This window comes from Peromyscus maniculatus, chromosome 4 (genome assembly GCF_049852395.1).
Source record: "Peromyscus maniculatus bairdii isolate BWxNUB_F1_BW_parent chromosome 4, HU_Pman_BW_mat_3.1, whole genome shotgun sequence".
NCBI lineage: Eukaryota > Metazoa > Chordata > Mammalia > Rodentia > Cricetidae > Peromyscus > Peromyscus maniculatus.
The window spans coordinates 63,484,697-63,500,336 of NC_134855.1; the positions used below are offsets into that span (position 1 = coordinate 63,484,697).

Below are 15,640 nucleotides of genomic sequence, written 5' to 3' on the forward strand. Positions count from 1 at the left end.
TTAAGTGTTAATTTTAAATTGATTCTTTAATACCCTGTACAGGGCATTTTTTACCTCCTTGTTCCTTAAACTGTATATCAGGGGGTTAAGCATGGGGATTACTAAGGTATAAAATACAGAGGCTATTTTATCATTCTCTAAGGAGTGAGTGGATTTAGGCTGCAAGTACATAAAGAGTAGAGTTCCATAGAACACCACAACCACTGTCAGATGAGACCCACAGGTAGAAAAAGCTTTTTTCCTGCCTTCTGCAGAATGCATTCGACATATGGCTAGCAGAATCAGAATGTAAGATCCAAGGACTACCAGAAGAGAGGAGATCAAATTCAATGCTGAAAATAATATGATCAACAATTGTATTTCTTGAGCATTTGAGCACAGCATAGGTAACAAGAAAACATCATCACAGTAGAAATGGCTGATGATGTTAGAGCCACAGAAAGTTAGTGTGAAAATCTTACTGGTGAACAGCAGAGCCTGGAAGGTGCTGTAGAGGTATGGAATGCCCACAAGCACATGGCAAAGTCTCTGAGACATGATGACATTGTAGAGCAAAGGGTTGCAGATGGCTACATAGCGGTCATAGGCCATTGCGGACAAGATAAAGAGTTCACTGATAATGAACATGAGGAAGAATGACAACTGTATGGCACATGCATAGAATGAAATGGTTTTTTGATCCTCAAGAAAACCCGCCAGCATTTTGGGACAGATTACAGTGGAATTCCCAAGATCAATGAAAGCCAAGTGTCTGATGAAGAAGTACATGGGTGTGCATAGCTGAGAGTCCAGCTTGGTCAAAATGATCATGCCCAGGTTGCTCACCACAGTGACAGCATAGATGATGAAGAAGACTCCGAACAAAGGGAGTTGAAGTTCAGTGCTCTGTGTGATTCCCATCAAGATGAACTCAGGCAGTGAGGTTGTATTCTTTTGCCCCATTTTATCCAGTTATGTCCTCTAGAAAAAGCAAACATAGTTTTCAATTTTTATTAAGTTGTATTTCTAGGACGAACAGCTGCTTTGTAAATAACAGGTCACAAACAAAATTTGTACGTGATCTTTTAAATGAACGTATACACTATTCTACTTTGCAAGTGAAGTTTTCCAGAAGACATATACTGATGTACAATAAATTTACATATCATTATTTTTAATCACACACACTTGTCAAACATGGATATTAATATTCAAATGTTACTTTATACAAAGAGCTTGGTTTGTTAGAATGAATCTTCATTTTGTCTGAATTTTGTATGGAATTTTGTGTTCTTGAAGAGTAAGACTATGATAGAATGAAACAATCTTCTTGACTATTATAGTTTCTTAAATATTTCTAAGTTTTGGGAGACATTGAAATAGAAATACATAATTGGATATTTTTATAAATATTCCCAAAATAAATGTATTTTGCCCAGAGTCAAGTGTGCTCATTTTAATATTCTATGACAATTTCCCCCCTATTTTGCTCATGCTATTATGGGTGCATTGATGAGTTGGACTGCACTATTATCTGGAATTTCATAATGATGAATTGAAATTAATTCATCATAATTTCATCATAATGATGAAAAGAAATTATTATTGAATGCAATTATCATTCAATAATAATTTCTAGTCTGTTAGAGAAAAGTCATCTGAAAACAGCACAATATATGGAATTGTGCTTGATATTGTATGAATAAAATATCTTGCTAATAGATATTGTGTGTGTGCTCCAATGAGATTTAGGTATTGGTTGCTTGTATCTCAACTTGCACTTATAATTTATTTTTGTTCTTCTCAATAGATTATTCATTTATTTTAAGCTTCCAGATACAATGTTTGGATACATTCCTGCTAAAATATTAGTATTCAAATATTTTCTTTGTATATTTTTGCACAATTATTTTATAGCACAATATAGAAGTGGCAGGGACTTAGGAAATATTTACTTAGTTTTTTTTACAATATGTACTACTTTTTACTTACTATTACTAATACAACTGAATGAGGGAATATTTATAAAGTTAGCCATCGTGATTGAATATATTTCAGTGGTATTTCCTCTTCGTTTAATAAATTTGCACAATAAGCTGAGAAGCATATTATTTCTTTGAGAGAAGATAGTGAAAGTACATTAGCCCATTTCACCCCATTACTTCCCTGTATTGGTTCAGTCCTGGTCAGTGAGAACCTTCACCATTGTCAGCATGGTTTCCCACTGTAGAAGTAATCAAGAGTTTCATGCTTAGTCAAGTAAAATGAGAGTAGGCTTGTCAACATGGGCAGCACTAGTGTTAACCTACTAGCTGCTATCCAAGCATCATTGCTAAATAAAAATGTTTAGTACATAAAATATTTTATGGAAATGTTCATATTAAAAAATTCTTTTGCACATGCATCCTTTTCAGTAGGAAATTTTATCAAGTATAGATTTCTTGTTTGTATTATTTGTGTTGTGAATTTATATCTACTCTTAAGCAAAGTCAGTTTATTTTAAATGTAAAAATAACATTTTGTTGTTTATCATTATATAGGATTCACACCAGAACTTAATTTTTCTTTATATCTAAACCAAATATAATGTGCCATTCTATTTTGCTTCTAAAAATAATTATTTTACTATTTTCTAATGTGTGAGATGATTGATGAATTGTTGATGTATCTCTCACTACTCCTCATAAATATAGTGGATCTGGGAGATCTGTTCAAATGACAAAATTTAATGTCCTACATCCGCAATGCAACTCCATAGGAAGCACAAGTGAATGCACTGTTTGCCATGTGTTTCAAGGGATCAAATAGTGCCAATAGCAAGAGGCCAGAAATGTTATGAACACATTTGCATGCTGGAGTCTATACTAAATACAATAAATCACTTACCTTCCACAAAAGGATCAAATTCTCATATTCTAAATCACCTGTATTTTCTCTTTCAGTAGCAAGAATTTATGGTTTTTGTTGCTCTTTCTCATGTTCCCTGGGGAAATATCATGAATTTATTCAGATGATCACATCTGGATCATCTTAGACACTTAAGATTTTGTTGTGTATTTCTAATTGTCTGGGACACCCTGTGTGCTCTCCAAGGGGAATATAGAGATAACTGTGGAGAAGCAGACAGACAAAATAAATAGCCTGTGAATCCCACAGAGACCTGAATAACTTAAATAATTTATTCATTTATTTAAAGGGCATCAATTATTAATGTCATCATGGGAAATAATTTGAAATGTGCTTTAACCCTTTAAAAGTGGAACACTTTCAAAATCATGATGTAATTATGCATGCATTATTGCTGTCACATAAGAAGTCTTCCTTTTAGACTATTACTTAGGGAAACATTTGAGAGACATTAGACTTATTGTTCAACCTACATTTATGAGTTAGATGTTACAATTCCTAAAGACACCCAGCTGTGTCCTTCTGAAAGCCATATTATAACAGCTAAAATATTTGATGTGAGGTTTTCCTTTTGAGATTGAGACAAATATGTCTGTCCTTTGTAACCTATTGCAATGCAACATGCTATTGTAATGAGGACCCAATTGTTGTACACCCTGAGTAAAGGCATGGGTCCCTTGGGATAATAGACATTGCCATGATACCAATATTAATTGCTGAGGTGACTTCAATATGCATAAGAATTGAGGTGCATTTACATGTAATGAAATATAAATCATACAAATTGATGTTTTAAAAGCTATATGCTCTTTGAACTTACTGTGCAACACCTAAATCAATACACAGAATATTTTCAACACCAAAAAATTTCCTCCATGTCCTAGATTGTATCCATGTTTTGCAAATTTGTTTCATCTTTAAATTTCCAAATCTTTTCTCAGATTCAAGTACTAATCAACTTTTTATATATAGATATTACATGCCATATAAGTAGAGAAAATAAAAGGTCTAGTCTTTCAATAATGTGTTTCCTTCTTAAGTTAATCCTTTTAAAGTTTTGCTATATTACATTATTGCATAAATTTACTGCATCTTTACTTTTTGTCTTTGATAAGATCCTTTACCTATACAATATATACTTATTGCAGTTTCCCCTTTCTTATCCTAGTTCCTCATCCTAGTTCCTCCTACCACCACTGTTATTCAGATCCACTCCCTTTCTTTTTTATGTAAAACTGTATTTGACCAAAATGTAGAAAAAGTAGTATTATCACATATGATACAATTGCAAGAATCTTAAACCGAGTAGGTTTTATTCAATTGCACAGTTTGCTAAAAGTTCATCTCCCTGGTAGTATGATGCTTAATAAATAGGAGTGTGGGGCAGGGGTTCAGATAAGCTAGAAGCAGGGCAATTTTCAGTCAGAACTATAAAATGGAGTTGTCTCCACACTGTTAGGGAATGTGGAATGTTTTAGTCTGATATGTTAACTGAGAAAGCAAAACTACAACAGAGCCCAAAGAAATGTGCACCCTACAAAATACTCCACATCCAGTTCAATCATGAGTATCTTGGTCTTCTATTAGTGTCACTTCTGAAGGAATTCAAGTCTTGGTAAAGTCAGGCTTCTATTTGTTGTTCCCTGAGCAATGGAGATGAAGTTAAACCACTTCCTTTTTCTATCCATTTGCTGCTGGAGGGACCTTTTGTGGCCTAACATTTGTTATTAGAACAGTCTCCTCAATGTATTGATGGCTAGCAGTCTTTTTGATTATTATCTGAGACAGGATCTCACTATGTAGCCCTGAATGGCTTGTAACTTACTCTGTAGATCAGGTCAGCTTTAAACTCACAAGAGATCCACCTGCCTCTGTCTACTGAGCACTGGTAATAAAACTGTGCACCACGGTGCCTGACTTTGCTAGCAGTCTTTGACATGACTGATCTGAAAAAGATTGGACTCTGCTATATTCCTTGCTGAGCATGTCATTAGATCACAGCAGATAAGTCCTGGGATAAGACACTTGCTCCTCAGAGAACAATTTTGGAGTGAAAGGAAAACGCACATGGAACAGAATCAAGGATCTATCAGAAGACATGTGGGCAATCACCCTAGCATCCTCACTTGGAATGCTTAAAAATCTGTTCTGCACAGTGGAGTGTGGAGACAACTCAGCATGATCAGGGCAATCTAGCTATGACTTGACTTCCCATATTAGCCTCTTCTTAATTTTTCCTCTATGTGGAAAATTCTTACACTTTTTCTTGTGACAACTCCCAGCCTCCCATAACTTCCCCAAGAGCGATCAGATACTATCAGATACTTGAGCCTGTGTTTGAAAGTGTAGGGCTGACTAATTCCCAGGAACCAAAGGCCCTCAGCTTTAAGCAACTGCACTAAGTGTGAAATTCCCCGCCTATTTTAGGAATAAATGCAATTTAAGAACAAGACTAGCTGAAGGAGCTGGTGCCATTTAAAAGAAAAAGGAAAGACACTTAATTGGTGCTCAAAGCTTGTCTGATGCGAAATATTCGGTCATGAATTCATTGTCTGCTTAGCATTTCCAGCAAGGTGGAAACACAGTAACACGAGGAACTTCTTACAAGACAGGATGACACGGCACACTCTCTGGAGTCCTGTTGGTGTTGGAACAGGACTCTTCTGGTTTGGGTTATATACAGTTAAGTTTGTTTAATGTGTGATCCAGAGTCTGATGTAAGCCCGCATTCTCTTCTTTGGCCTGGACAAGTTTTTCTTCCAGGTCATCTATTGTTTTCTCCAGTTTGGAACCTGTCCTCTGCAAACTCAGCTCGGGTCTCGGTCTCCTTCAGTTTGTCAGACAGAAGCTTAATTTCTTCTTCATAGTTATCCTCCTTTTCAAAATACTTTTCAGAAATAGCCTCTAGTTACTTGAGGTTGTTAGTGACATTCTGAGTTCCCTCTTCCAGGTTGCCACACTTTAGTTTGGACACCTCTGCACACTCCTCTGTCCTCCTCAGCTTGCCCTCCAGGCGCTACCTCCTTGAACTTGAGGTCAACCTCCTTGGCTATGTGCCTGGCCTCTTCTAGCTGCGTCTCCTGGATCTCCACCTTCTCATCTTTCATGGCTCGGTTCTCTGTCACCTTCATATCTCTCTCTCTCTCTCTCTCTCTCTCTCTCTCTCTCTCTCTCTCTCTCTCTCTCTCATCTACAGCCTTCTCTGCCTCCTCTAGCTTCTGCAGGGCTGTGGCCAGTCACTCCTCAGCGTGGTCCAGCTCCTCCTCCAACAGCTGGATGCGGCAGTTGAGCAGCCACAACTCCTTCAGCTTTCTAGTGCTGCTCGCTTTTGGCTTCCAGTTGGTGCTGCATGCCCTGCACGTGGTCCTCTGCGTTGTACCTCTGCTGCTGCTGTAGGGCCTGGATTTTTAGCTTCACTGCCTCCAGTGAGTTGAGGCCCACCATGGTGTGCTCCGCTGGGCTCCCGCGACACTGGGCGGCTACGCCCAGGCCAGCGAGCCATGGCCACCCTGGGGGATCCACTCCTTTTTTGTCTTTCATAAAAATAATAGGCTTCTAAGAGATAACAACAAAATATAACAATATAAAATATAGAAATAAAAAAAAAAACATCGCAACGATATTGGACAAGGCAAACCAGCAGAAGAAAAAGAACCCAAGAGAACACACAGGGATCAGGGACCCATTTCTTCACACACTTAAGAGTCTCATTAAAAACACTAAACTCAAAGCCATAACATATACATAGAAGACCTGGTGAAGACCTCTGCATGCATGGTGCTTACAGCTTTAGTCTCTGTGAGTTCTTGAGCTTTGCTCAGTTGATTTAGAGGGCCATGTTCTCCTGTTGTCCTCTATTTTCTCTGGCTCTTACATTCTGCTTTCTCTTCTGCAGGGTTCTCTGAGCTCTGGGGGAGGGATTTTATAAAGACATCCCATTTAGAATTGAGAATTCTAAGCGCTCTCTCTCTCTCTCTCTCTCTCTCTCTCTCTCTCTCTCTCTCTCTCTCTCTCTCTCTCCTGTCTGGATGTGGATCTCTGTATTTGTCCTATCTGCTGCAGAAGGAAGCTTGTCTGATGATGGCTGAAAAAAGGCATTGATATATGAGTACAGAAGAACATCATTAGGAGTAATTTTATCACTACTTTTCTTTTTAATAACAGTAGTATTTGGTCTATAGCCATGAATCTGGATGCCCTCTCCTATCACAGAGGGCAGGAGAGTGTTAGCTCAAGTCCTGGGACAGGGAGACACCTGGAATGCCACAGATACTTTAGTTCAGGCTCAGGTCCCATATCTTTAGCATCAGCTCATGTCTGCACTTCCAAGATACTGTGGCACTTTAAATCTCAAAATGTACTTCCTGCCTTGTGTGTGACTCCTGACTGTCAAATCTGTAGCCTTATTTTTCGGGCTACAGAGTCAAATTATTTTCTGTAATCCTAACTAGTCAGAAATTATTTTCTCAAATTGAGATCAGGAATGGGTGCAAAGAATTAATCATTAATCAATAATTGCCAGCTAGCAATGATTGAGCTATTTTGTATTTAGGACCTAGCCAGACAGTTCAGTGTGTCCTTGTGAACTAAAGATTGATTTTTCTGAGAATGTTTATCTTAAAGATCATTAGCAAGGCATCTGGTCTAATCTAAAACTATTTTGAAGCTTAGTACTAATTAACGGCACATAAGAAACCTGTGGCTGTGTTTCTCAGCATTAAGATCAAAGGAATTTAAACGAGCCTGGCTCTAGGACTCAAATATTTTCCTAAATCATAAATCTGAGCTGTGATCTGAAGCAGCTCCTAAGTGGGACTCATAAGCCCTGACTGTGTAGCATTTCCTTGTATTCATTTTTATTCATCAAAATTCTCATTACCAACTTCGACAGTACAGTTTAAGGAGGAGTCATTTTCCTGACAATCCACAGATATAAATGCCCAGTAGATTGGGATGTTTTTATGATATAAACATATTACAATATAGGCAGTGGGAGACACTCCATAGTGACACACTTCATAACAGATGCCAGAGAAAGATTGTAGCAGCAAATATGTAGAAGGACAACAGAATCAAAAAAACATTCTGGAGTCTGTAGATTCATGGCCTTGCTTAATGAGTTTTATATCCATCAGAAAGTTTTTCTTCTGGTGGGCTGACACCCTGAACCCCAATTTCCACCTTCTGTTCCTCTGATATGACAGAGAACCAATGATCCTTTGGATAGTAATGGGAGCCAGGCATGGTGGTGTACATTTTTAATTTTAGCATTGATGAGAGAGAGGCACATGGACCTCAATGAGTTCAAGACCAGAGTGGTTTATGTAAAGAATTATAGGCCAGTGAGGGCCATATTAGTAATAACATAAAATACAAAAGTAAAAATGGAATATGCACAGGCTGTATCTCATTTTCATTTTAGTTCTTATTTATCTGGTAACTAATGAAAATTAAATTATTCCTTATACTAGATCATTCCTTTATTAAACTTATGAAGTTTCTTAGAAAATTTAACAAATTTCAATTAAAAGTATATTTTCTATGTTTAATTTATTTATTTAGAACAACCAAAAGTGGGTGAAAAATTTTAAGACACTAGATAAGTACATGTTGGATGATTTCTCTTTGCTTCCTATTAAACTATATACACACATAGAAATGAAAATGCCTATATTAAAATTTATAGGATTCATTTTATGTAAAACATTAAGAAAAAACATTACATAATATTTTCCACAACCTTTGTAGGGCACATTTTACATCTTTGTTCCTTAGACTATAGATCAAGGGATTCAACATGGGGATAACCAGGGTATAAAAGATGGATGCCACCTTATCAGTGTCAAAGGAGTGACTTGACTTAGGCTGCACATACATAAATATCAACGTCCCATAGAAGACGATGACCACTGTCAAGTGAGACCCACAGGTAGACAAAGCTTTCTGCCTTCCTTCAGCTGAATTCATCCTAAAAATGGCTATAAGAATGAGTAGGTAAGAAAATAGGAGGACCACTAGAGAGGAAACCAAATTAAACCCTGCTGAAATCAAAATTATAATTTCAATTTCATGTGTATTTGAGCAGAGCAATGATATTAAAGGGAGACTATCACAGAAGTGACTAATGATCTTGTAGCCACAAAAGGGTAGAGCAAAAATTTTTATAGTGATTAGAAGAGAAATAATTACACTATAGAAATAAGGAACTGCCACTAGCATCCAACATACCCTCTGTGACATGATGACAGTGTAGAGCAGAGGCTTACAGATGGCCACGTAGCGGTCATAGGACATTGCAGACAGAATGAAAAGTTCACAAATGATGAACACAAGGAAGAAAGTTAGCTGTGTTGCACAAAGATGATTAGTGATTGTATTTTGATCCACAACAAAATTTACCAGCATTTTGGGTCCAACAGCTGTAGAATAACCAAGATCAGTGATAGCCAGGTGTCTGAGAAAGAAGTACATTGGTGTTTGCAGCCGGGGATCCATCATGGTGAGAATGATCATGCCCATGTTGCCAACCAATGAGATCAGATAGATGATGAGGAACAATCCGAACAATGGAGCCTGTAGCTCAGGACGGTCATTGATGCCCAGCAGGATGAATTCAGCCACCACTGTGAGGTTGGGTGTCTCCATCTGGCCTTATAGCTAACTGATGTTCTGGATTGATACATCAGTCCACCCAATAACTTTTCTGCATTATCTTCTGGGAAAATCTGTAACAAATGTAAATTAGACACATCTGAAATTTCCAGTTATGTTATTTGAAAATGACAATATCTTTACTAATAAAAATTTTAACTAGAATTTAAGAGAGACAGAGATAGATTAGGGGTTTTAAGTTAAGTTTTATTTAAATAATGCAGTACTAACTCAGGGCATAATTGCATTGTCTTTGTCAGAAGTGAGACAAGATATAAATAGAAAATGACATTTAAAAGTAGAATCAATGTTATGAATTTTGTAGTTTCATATATAATTATTATTGTACTATTTTAAAGTTTTCAGCTAGTTGTTTTTATAAAGTCAATGTTATAGCGCCCATGTGGCAGCTTACTTAACTCCTATTGCCAGGTTTCTTATGCTCTCTTTTTGCCTCTGAAGGCACCAGGCATGCACATGGTGCACATCCATCAATGCAGCCAATTATTTAGCTATAATAAATAAATAAATAAATAAATAAATAAATAAATAAAATTTAAAATAAGAAAACAGATCATAGGGTCAGAGTAAACATCAGAGTGGATATTAAGTGTCTTTGTGTGAAAATAAAAGTCTGTTATATTTTGATTTTTAATAATTGTGTCTTGACTAGAAAAGTTTAGAAAATGTGTATAAGACACACATATATAATGTGTATAATGTTTATACATTAATATTTTCAGTGCTATATCTTGTTACAGTCCTAACAAAGGGTTATTTTGGCAAAAATGCTGGTTTCTAAAGCTCATTACACTTATGGATATATAAACAGCATGTCCTTGAAAGTCTTCTGAGAGGAGGAAGGCATATATCTACAAACTAGTCTCCCATTTTAAAGCTTTTATGAGTACCAACACTGCCTTAAGAGACAAATGAGTCCTACACAGATATGATAGCTGTTAATAAAAATGGTAGAGAAAAGTCTCTAAATTAACTGTGAGGAATATAAAATCATATACTTTGTTACATTAAACATACAACTCATTAATTATGACTTGCAAGTACATTAATTGAAATATTGCTTATGATGTTGAGACCTCATTATGTCTTACCAGCTTCCCAGAATATGTCTTCCTCACATGAGAAATACAGAAATTTAAATCAGATGAAATTATCAGATAGCTATAGTAAATATTAAAAACCATAAATTTATTCTTATTTTTCTTCATCTTTTTTTCTACAATCATCAAATGCTATAAAGTATAATGTGTGTTGTCAATAAAACTTTTCTATATATCAGATAATGAAAAGACATTCTTTTAGAGTTCTATAAAAGGAACATAATTTTCTTATAATGTTGTCTATTGTTTTTAGATTTTTTTTCCTGGAGCCTGTCACATTCCACTAGAATGGAAGAACATTCTTGACACTGCATCACGGACATACGTCTGAGTACTTCAATACATTCATTTTCATAATCATGTTATTTATGGGAAAACATGAGCATTCCCATTTTACTTTTAAATGTCGTGGAAGAACTGGATTTGTACATATACTTAAATAATATTTGAAGCCTAGATTGTTTTTCAAAAGATCAAAAAGAAAATCTAAGGAAATCCAATGTCTAAATATTTGGACTTTCAAAAGAAAGCTTGTACTTTCAAAAGAAAGCAGCTGTGTGATTCTGCCGTTAAAAATACTAATGACGTATCTTTTCAGCAGCGCTTCATTGGGTCTGTTTCTTTTCTGTTAGAGATAAAGTTAGTTATATAAAACTTAATCATTGAAAGCAATACCATGATTTTTAAAAGACTCTTATGGGCATATAGCTTGTTTACCCACACTATAATATTAAATTATAAATGTAACCAAAAAAATGTGGGAAGCTATTTATATGCAGGCATTGAAGAGTGATAGAAAGCTTTGCAGGAATCTTTGAAAGAATCATGAATGTATCTAGCATAAGTCCTCATAGAAACATTCTGCTTATTACCTACAATGACATCTATGAAGTTTCTGTCTGGCTCTGGCATGTCATCCTTACACTACTTAGAGCCATTTATGAATTTATGTATTTTAATCTTTGGAGAATTGATGCTTACTAAAGAAATACCATGCAATTAGTTGCATGTCCCTAAAGTATTTGAGTTTGAAAATACTTAGGTTTTGCTCACGGGTTGTTAGTCAGGAACATTAATTGCAGGTGATTCATTTAAGGATCTTCAGCAAACAGGATTCAAACTGACTCTCTCCCTATGTGTCTCTCTATCCCTCTGAGTCTCTGTCTCTACGTGCATTTCTCTATGTGTATGTGTGTGTCATATGGAGACTAAGAAATTCCCCAGAATGACTATGAAATACAAGTGGGTCTAATCTTAGACTAAAGGCTTAAAAACCTTAATGGCCACAGTTTGATGGCAGGCCAAGAGGTTCCACTGTAATTGTGTGTGTGTGTGTGTGTGCGTGTGTGTGTGTGTGTGTGTGTGTGTGTATGGAAGACATATACATCATTTTATTATAAATATAGTTACATTTGTTTCCCTCATTCTCTTTCCTCCCCCCAGTTTTCCTATGAACACATCCCTTGTTCCTGTTCAAATTCATACACTTTATTTTTAATTGTTTTTTACAATTTTTACACGCAGACACACACACACACATTCCTAAGTATGTAAACATATATATATATATATATATATATATATATATATATATATATATATATATATATATATCCATATGTGTATCTGTCTGTTTGTCTCTGTCTCTGTCTCTGTCTCTCTGTCTCTGTCTCTGTCTCTGTCTCTCTCTCTCTGTGTGTGTGTGTGTGTGTGTAAATACAACTTGCTCAGCCCAAATAATGTTACTTGTATGCATGTGTTTTAAGGGCTGGCCACTTGTTTTTGGGTAACCAGTTTGGGAGGTCTATCGTGTGAAGACTGCATCTCCTACTCTTAGAATTCCTCAGTTGCCTGTAGCTCCATGTCCATGGTTGAGGCCATAGTAGATTTCTCTATGCCTATTTATTTTTTACATGGACTCATCAATCGACCTTTTCAAGCACTAGTAGAAATAACAGTCATTGACTATTGGGGCATTCTTTAGGTCTGTCAAATTCATACATAAAATTAGACATTACAATCAAACAATTAATAACTGGAAATTATATCCACCTCCTTAAATCATATTTTCATTATAAATGAAGGCATTATAAGGTCATAATTCTGGCTCGTGTAATTCAGCCATCCCATGAATGAATGGAAACACACTGATGCCTTTTACAGTTGAAAAGGAAGGCATTAAGTGATGTGTCCTACACAGATATTCAATACACAAAACTAACTAATAAACTAAACTTCATACTGGGACATTTCATTTTATTTCTTCTCATTTGATCTTTGAAATTTTATAGGGGCAAAGAGAGTGCCTTATAAAAAATCCACATATTTAGATCTTACTTATTTCTCTATTTAACTACACTATACCATTTAACAGGAAAATCAATAAATTTACATTTAAGGAATCTCTTAATAGGTGATGTCTAACTAAATAAATATTGTCATATTTTCTAATTTTATTTTTATTATTTTATTATATATTTTTTTTCTTTTTGGGCTACTATCTTTGGATTTGTTGGTTGTCTAGAATGTAGTTATGGATTCTGCAGGTTTATTAATGTGGCAGTTTTAAGCTCTCTTTCAAGATCCATAGCTTCACCTGCACTGGACAGCTGGTCAAGTCTCAATACCAGGCATGATTTTCCTCTTGTTCAGTGGATTTTGGTTACTGTCAAAGTGTGCAGACTACTATTGCACTCTTGGGGTATCGTTTCATTCTCTTCGTTGTTGTGACTTATAAGCATCATAGCTGGGTATGAGTTTTGGTTGACTTCCCACTTTGAAAGCTTGCATGGTGTCTCCTGGGGAAAGCTAGTCATCAGATAGGAAGCATTCAGGTCAGTTCCAGCACAGAGTCCTCTGGATCTGAGTCCATATCGTCTTTAGAAATAGGAAATTGCCTTTATTAAGTTTAGGTATGTTCCCTGTATTCCTGATCACTCCAAGACCTTTATCATGAAGGGGTGTTGGATTTTGTCAAATGCCCTTTTCTGCATCTCCTGAGATGATTATGTGGTTTTTTTTCTTTGAGTTTGTTTATATGGTGTATTACATTGATGGACTTTTGTATGTTTTACTACCCTTGCATCCCTGGGATGAAGCCTATTTGATCATGGTGGATAATTGTTTTGATGTGTTCTTGGAGTCTGTTTGCCAGTATTTTATTGAGTATTTTTGCATCAATGTTCATGAGGGAGATTGGTCTGTAGTTCTCTTTCTTTGTTGTATCATTGTTTGGTTTAGGAATCAGGGTAACATCAAGCCAACGGCCAACATCAAATTAATTGGAGAGAAACTCAAAATGATTCCACTAAAATCAGGAACGAGGCAAGGCTGTCCACTCTCCCCATACTTATCCAATATACTACTTGAAGTTCTAGACAGAGCAATAAGACAACATAAGGAGATTAAGGGGATACAAATTGGAAAGGAAGAAGTCAAGCTTTCCCTATTTGCAGATGACATGATAGTATACTTGAGTGACCCCAAAGATTTGACCAAGGAACTGATACAGCTTATAAACACCTTCAGCAACATAGCAGGGTACAAGATCAACTCAAAAAAATCAGTAGCCCTCCTATAATCAATGGACAAAGAAGCTGAGATGAAATCAGAGATACATCACCCTTTATAATAGCCACAAATGACATAAAATACCTTGGGGTAACACTAACCAAGCAAGTGAAGGACCTATATAACAAGAACTTTAAGTCCCTGAAAAAAGAAATTGAAGAAGATATCAGAAAATGAAAAGATCACCCATGCTCATGGATAGGCAGGATTAACATAGTAAAAATGGCAATTTTACCAAAAGCAATCTATAGATTCAGTGCAATCCCCATCAAAGTACCAACACAATTCTTCACAGACCTGGAAAAAATAATACTCAACTTCATAAACAAAAAACAAAAAAACAAGGATAGCCAAAAGAATCCTGTACAATAAAACAACCTCTGGAGGCATCATGATCCTGACCTCAAGCTCTACTATAGAGCTACAGTAATAAAAGCAGCATGGTACTGGCATAAAAATCAACATGCAGACCAATGGAATTGAATTGAAGACCCTGACATTAACCCACACACCTATGAACATATAATTTTTGACAAAGAAGCCAAAACTGTACAATGGAAAAAAGAAAGCATCTTCAACAAATAGTGCTGGCATAGCTGGATATCAACGTGTAGAAGGCTGCAAATAGATCCATATCTGTCACCGTGCAAAAAACTTAAGTCCAAGTGGATCAAAGACCTCAACATAAATCCATACTCTGAACCTGATAGAAGAGAAAGTAGGAAGTAGTCTTGAAAGCATTGGCATAGGAGATCACTTCCTAAATATAACACCAGTAGCACAGATACTGAGAGAAACAATCAATCAATGGGACCTCTTGAAACTAAGAAGCTTTTGTAGAGCAAAGGATACAGTCAACAAGGCAAAGTGACAGCCTACAGAATGGGAAAAGGTCTTCACCAACCCCACATCTGACAGAAACAAGAACTTACCTTCCACCACTAGGGAGCAGCGAAGTGCAATATGAATATGCTACTTGTTTGGGGAGTCTGTAGACATCTCTAATCAACAACTAAAAAGAGGTCTATTCAAGTCTGCTATTGGATTTTTGTTATTGGTATTTGGCTCTTGTGGGGAATACCATCAGTCCAGATGGGGAATTTTCATTTAAACTAATTTCATTTAAAGATACAGTACAATTATATATATAATAGGTTTTAAGACAAATAGTCATATGATTCCTTATGAATTTTTATTAAGACAGCTTTCTGTTATTTTACCATGTCTCTCATTCCTCTTTAGTTATCTCTTTCTTCCCTCTATAATTAGAGCCCCTCTCCCCTTTCTCAATTTTCCTATCAGATCATGAGTACTATTCTATTGTTATCTTTAGTCTTTGCCTATCCTAACACTGAAATGGTCCCTTTTTAGTTTCTGGTGAGTGAATTTGTATCACATCTGAATACTTGGAG

At 36.1% G+C, this 15,640-nt stretch overlaps 2 protein-coding genes and 1 pseudogene across 2 annotated transcripts; all 3 read right to left on the bottom strand.

Annotated features, from left to right (window-relative positions):
• On the bottom strand, positions 1–942 carry LOC102925410 (olfactory receptor 8K5-like). The gene has a single exon (XM_006989698.2). The coding sequence runs from the start codon at positions 940–942 to the stop codon at positions 1–3; it is 942 nt and encodes a 313-aa protein (XP_006989760.1).
• Positions 943–5,541: 4,599 nt separating this feature from the next.
• LOC143272920 (uncharacterized) lies at positions 5,542–6,330 on the bottom strand (annotated as a pseudogene).
• A 2,262-nt stretch (positions 6,331–8,592) lies between these two features.
• LOC102925720 (olfactory receptor 8K3-like) lies at positions 8,593–9,531 on the bottom strand. The gene has a single exon (XM_006989699.2). It carries the CDS (start codon positions 9,529–9,531, stop codon positions 8,593–8,595), a length of 939 nt encoding a protein of 312 aa, XP_006989761.1.
• Between the last annotated feature and the right edge of the window lie 6,109 nt (positions 9,532–15,640).

What these genes read in the sequence shown, in the direction of transcription:
- LOC102925410 (XM_006989698.2), bottom strand. Translation starts at nt 942, where the DNA reads ATGGGGCAAAAGAATACAACCTCACTGCCTGAGTTCATCTTGATGGGA.
- LOC102925720 (XM_006989699.2), bottom strand. Translation starts at nt 9,531, where the DNA reads ATGGAGACACCCAACCTCACAGTGGTGGCTGAATTCATCCTGCTGGGC.